Source organism: Lepisma saccharinum, chromosome 5 (genome assembly GCF_977018435.1).
Source record: "Lepisma saccharinum chromosome 5, izLepSacc3.1, whole genome shotgun sequence".
In the NCBI taxonomy this organism is placed as follows: Eukaryota; Metazoa; Arthropoda; class Insecta; order Zygentoma; family Lepismatidae; genus Lepisma; species Lepisma saccharinum.
Window position 1 is genome coordinate 87,634,422 of NC_139233.1, and position 6,000 is coordinate 87,640,421.

Consider the following 6,000-nt stretch of genomic DNA (forward strand, 5'->3'; position numbering starts at 1 on the left):
GAAAAATTGTGGAAACTACGTAGAAAAGTAGTTTAAGGTCATTAGAATGCAGTGCAAATGAAAAAAAGTACAAAACTATTTTACTTTATTTCTTACACCCTTTTGGTACTTACTTTTCGAATACGCCTCGTATCTAAAGTTGAATTTTTTGATGATGTTGTAAATATGACAACACAGGGGCACTCTGGCACAAGCAAAGAGAAAAATTTTCATGTGTGGTGACAGTGAGAGGAGTAAACAAATGACTGTCCACTAGTGGCATAGCACAGTTCTCTGGAGCCCCTGCCGGAAGCAAAATATTGGAGGCTCCCTTACTGACAAAAAAATTATGATGCCGGACTGGAGCGGACGTACAATTTTTTAGCTAGTCCTCTTACCACCCTCACCCTCCAAGTTGTACAAGAAATTAACTTTTACCCAAAATACTCCCTTTTTTGTTATCGACTTATACATCAGTGTATTACCTTCTTGAAACTAAACCAGGATGGTCTGAATCTCTGATAAATAACTGGAAGAAGAATCTGGAAATCTTTTCTCGTATTTAAACGCAGTGGCACTGCCAGGAATCTTTTTTGGAGGAGGGGAAAGCTTCCCACTGCCAAATATTTTGTTCGTGATCATTTGTTTTTTGCTTGAAACATTTTTTAATGATGTTACATATAATACACAGATATTAAAAAAAAAATACTGTTGTGGAGGAATTGTTATGTGATAGTAAACACTAATTTCATAACTTTGAGGTGGTTCCACCTTCAGCCCCTAAGCCATCCCTGGCGGCGCCAGACCAAGATTCCACGTAAGAGTCACTCACATTACACTTCTAATACTAATAGTGACCAATATACTCAAGCAAACTTATCACTGCAGTTATGGGAGTTGAACCGGACCTCTCGATTTCCGGTGGTGACCTAACTTCACACAAAGTCAATTATTATCTGGTACGAAAAAATGGTCGCGATCTCCGGTCTTGGGAGATAAAGCTGCGATAGGACCCTATTCACTGGAAATTTGCCGCTTGGAAGGACTGAATCACTCTCCCCCACCAGAAAAGATTCAATCTTTATATCATTATTTATAATTTTAATGCTGCCACTTCTTTTCGATAGACCATTGATCGTATATTTCTTAAAGAAATAACCGTTTTATTAATAGACCATCAGTGCTGGAATTTGCATAAGCATCCTCCTCCACATACTGCATTGTCTTCCTTCTATCCCCAACTCTGAACAAGGAAATTCGCAGACAGAAATTTTCACATCGAACACTGCAGATCACAAAATCGTACCACATTGGAAAAGAAAAGCTGGTTCGACAGAAATGTCCACATAATTTCAATATGTAAGAGAAATGAACTTCACAAAATTACACAAAATAATGGACACATATGTATAACTCATAAGCTGTGTACCCTGCATGGCAGAGGAAGGGATATAATGGCCCTCAGGTCAGGGCAAGGTGGTAATTGCCCCTGGGCCCCACCTCCAATTGGGTTTTTGGCCCCTTTGAAGTAAAACATAACAAGTGTAGACAATGTGGGAAATTCATTTCAACTCGTATTTCAATATGAAAAGGCTTGGGGTCCCCTTCAAAATATTTTATGTGAAGTTAAATTTTAAATATCACATGCAACACTAATATTAGCAGTAAAAGGAATGAAATACCAAGTTTGATGTTTATTGTGTAGCAATATAGAACCGACTGGTTGAGCAACTGAATCTTTCTACAGGATTCATAACTGTAGACAATTGACACACTACACTATGTTTACGACAAACTGCATAGCTATAAAGGTGTGAGATGAGGGATGTTTTCCTATTGACGGCCATCTGCGAGCAAGTAAGTTAATTCTGCATTTTGGAGGGGATCCATATGACAAGTTATCCAGGCCCCTCTGGCTGAGACAATACTCCACTGCTTATTATCGCAGACGTCGCTACATGATGATACTGCGAACCAGATTTGTGTTTTGCAAATAGATCCCTTTTTTTTTTTTTGGTAAGCGACACTAACTGTGAAATTTCTGCTATTATATAAAATTTCAGGAGCACATCGCGAGGCCCTTATACCTCGCCCCCTCCCCCCCCCCTTTGCATTGCGGGGGTTTTGGGGGCGGCAGCTACGCCACTGCTGTCCACCTTAGTTTGAGAGTTGGTCATAGCATTAAGACTGTACTAATGAAAAATATTTTAAATATTTTATATTTATTTATCTCTTCAATGTAACAAACAGTAATACAACTCTTTTCCTTCTAGGGTTTGTTGCACTATCACATAACTGATCAATCCTTTTCATGGGGGAAGATGTTTTCTACAATGGAGAGAGTGAAGAAGACATTCCCCATAATAGAAGACTACACCATAAGCCAGACAACATTAGAACAAGTGTTCCTATCATTTGCACGGAAACAGAAGACCCAAGATCAGACATAGATTTAATGAACAGGATGTTAAAGCAAATCTGTGATATATCGTACAATGGTTGACAGAAAATATAAGTATTAAGAAATTTTTCTTTTTATGATTTTAACATCAATTTAATATTTTAGAATTCTGTCTAGTGTAATTCACCTTTGTGAGCATATTTCACTCTCAATTTTTGTATTAAATATTTCCACTTTGCTTGTAAAAACGTTTAATTTGCGTATTGATTAGTGACTCACTGTCACTATTCACATGGCTGTTGATGACAGGTTTTTATGCAAGTAAAATAAATTATTTTATAAAAGTTTTCAATTTATTAAACTATATATATTTAAAGACCAATTCTTATTACTGCTTCCATTCTAATCAAATTGCTATGGAAAACTTCCATTGTGATTTGAAGGAATACCAGAAACACTCAGTGCCGGATCTACAAACTGGGAAACCATGCAGTTTAAGGGGGGGGGGGGGGTTGCCATGTCCTTTACATAATCAAATATGTGTGTATATATATAACAATAAACGTAGTAATTTGTCCATCACTGCAGAGTAAAGAAAAGACCATCAAAACATTGTAATGTGAAAGGATTTGTTGTTCATTTTAAGTTGGCTAAGATGCAGTAGTTTCCACTTATTAACTTATGCTCCATACCAGAAACTAAACATAATTTCTTTCTAAACGTGCCAAGTATTTCTTCCCTAGATCTGTGGTGTGGAACTAGGAGTACATGGAAGTCCACAGGATTTTTTCCAGGGTGGCCAAACCAGGCATATTATTCACCATAATAGTGATGCCTCATTAAGAAACACAGCGTCAGTCTGAAATTATCATGTTCCTTCAATGCCCTTATAATAATTAACATAAATGAAATTATGTGTGAAATATATAATTTTTAGGTGGACATTAATTTTTCAGGGGGACCTTTTCAACCCCACCCCTAGACCCCACTATGACGAGATTCTACTGTACATATATATGTATGTATACACACGCACACATACAAAGAAGATACTGAATAACAGCAAAAGCTTTGACATGTCCTTTCACAAGTGTGTGCATTTTACATAGGGCCTAAAATTTGTAGATCTGGCACTGCACTGGCAACATTGTTAGCATATGGGAATATTCATTTATCATTTCTGGTAAGAAATTTATCATTTCTGCCATGTCTGTCTTCTTTTTGTGTCTCTTTGGTCTCTTGACAATGTCTTAAGTGGTAGTAAGCACATATTTGACAAACTCTGAGATCATTAAATATTTAGTAAATTTATTTTGATTTAAGCTCTCTATTCCATGCCTTATTTATTTATCTAAAAAAAATATTGCAGTGATTTCATATGGTGTGTTTTAGTGGAGCTGGCCTACACCATATAACAAATTGTAAGAGTCCTAGGTTTGACTCTGACATAAATTGTCCTCTCATCCGATGTATTGTTATTGTCATCTATAGTTAACTAATATGTAAGCAAATGTTATGTTAAAAGTGAAGAAATAATTGTGGCTATACTGAAAATGCACACATTGTACTTACACCAATGTAATGTTGAGCTACATGAGACGAAAAAGCTAGTGTTATGTATATAAGTGAATGAGGTAGCTCTGTGTTATTTCCTGCCAAATAAAGGTTCAAAAGCCTAGAGTGAGTGAGAGAGAGAAAATTGAAACAAGGTGCACGAATTACTCTTAGAAATGAAAGAACAATGCACAAACCTTCTCATATGCTGTAAATTCTAGAAAGGAGTCACAGTCCAGTCAGTAGGTAGGGTGTCTGATTGCCACATGGAAGACCCAAGTTTGATTCCCAGGATGGGTGATTTCAAATGGAATTTTTCCTAGCAATGCCCTTGTATGGGGCAACTCTGGGTATCCATGTATCAGGTACATACCTACTTGCTATGTCCCCATGCATCCAGTTGGAGGATAGTAAAACTTATGGCAGCTTTAACTTGCCTGCCTTGCTGATATCAGCCTATAAAGTTCCTTAATTTTTATGCCTCTGATTTTCTGCATTTGTCAGACATAAAATTACACCCATACTCTGTACAATTATCTACTAGTCCAATTCTAGATTTCTAAGCAAATAATATATAAACATAACAGTAACAAAATGATAGTGAATATCTTGGCACAAGGTTTAAAATAATTACGTTGAAATCAAGAGTGAGTTCATGTATAAAGACCAGTTTATAATTGCTGTGTGCATGTGTGTTTAATTTCTGTAGGAGCAAGATGTCAAATATAAAAAATAACGACAGAAAATGTAAGAACAAGAACTAGAAGGAAGATTATGTGTAGAATATATGATATTTTTATTCTTGTACTTACATAGGAACTTTATTTGTGTGCTTTATCCATAGAGAATACACTTTCAGATGATGTAATGTATTTTTCTACATATTACTTTTAAGTTTATTTTTAACTGTGTGTTTTTTAGAGAGAGAAGGAGGGAACGATAGAGAATGAGAGAGGGAGAGAGATAAATAGAGAACAAGAGAGAGAGAGAGAGAGAGAGATATGCATGAGTAACTCTTATAAAGGAAACAATTTCCTGAACAATGCCAGTAAATATAACATTACATTACTTTTGATCTGCTCTCTTAGCTACTCTTTTTGTTGTCTTAAAGGAAATGCTGCACTTTGCATTTAATTTTATTGTTTTTAACCAGTTTTGGAGATTGTATTTTACCATAATGTTATGACTATACACATACACTTTTGTTGTATGCATTTGTGTCCAATTTTTTGTAATGGAAAAACCAGTATTGTCTACACTCAAAAAAATGGTGCTTTTTGTCTTTACTGTTTTTAATGTTAATAATTGTAATGTAATAATATTGTATTTTAAAAAACAACAGGAAGTAAAACTATAATTTTGTTAAGGTCAGCAATTTTACTTGGAGTGAAAATAATGTATATTTGTTTGTAACCTTCTTTCATCCCTGTTAGATTCACCTGAACAATATAAATGTAAAGAATTTGTTTTAAGGCATAGGCATTACTTTGTGGGAAAATTTTAAGGTTTATTAAAATTTATAAATTAGGGGACCTGAGGAGCAAAGTAATAAAGAGTAATATTTGTGATTTCGCAAACGTCACAGTTATTTAGCAAATAATTCTAGAGACTATTTTTATGAGATGCAAAGCTTTGAGTCTCTTCCCTCCAAAGTTAAGCTGCAGGTTTGGTTCTTCCCCCTCAAAATTAGGCTGCAAGTTAACCCAATGTTTTAGGCATTTACACACACACACACACACACACTATATATATATATATATATATATATATATATATATATATATATATATATATATATATATATATACAGGGTGACTGGTAATTAGATGTATTCCCTGAAAGGGGTTAAAGTAGAGACAATTTGCAATAAATTTGACCATATGATACCCCGTCCGAAAATTAGTAGTTTTCGAGATAATCGAGTTTCTATTGTTTTTTCTAAAAATGACAATTTTCCACATAAAAAGATCAATTGAGAAAAAACTGATAATTGTAGGGAACTTATTTAAGCGTTTTCTGATAGCTAACAAACAAGTGGTTCGTTTAAAAAAAAGTTTTTTCCAAAT

The 6,000-nt window shown here is 34.9% G+C and overlaps 1 protein-coding gene across 4 annotated transcripts in view; it reads left to right on the plus strand.

Annotated features, from left to right (window-relative positions):
• Positions 1-2,727, plus strand: part of LOC145987929 (phospholipid-transporting ATPase ABCA3-like) — a 178,303-nt gene extending 175,576 nt beyond the window's left edge. For all 4 annotated transcript variants that reach the window (XM_083122749.1, XM_083122748.1, XM_083122751.1 and 1 more), the window contains one exon: positions 2,253-2,727. In XM_083122749.1, the coding sequence (XP_082978875.1) occupies positions 2,253-2,429 (177 nt within the window). In that variant the 3' untranslated portion in view covers positions 2,430-2,727. The remainder of the gene's footprint in view (positions 1-2,252) is intronic.
• The last annotated feature ends 3,273 nt before the right edge of the window (positions 2,728-6,000 follow it).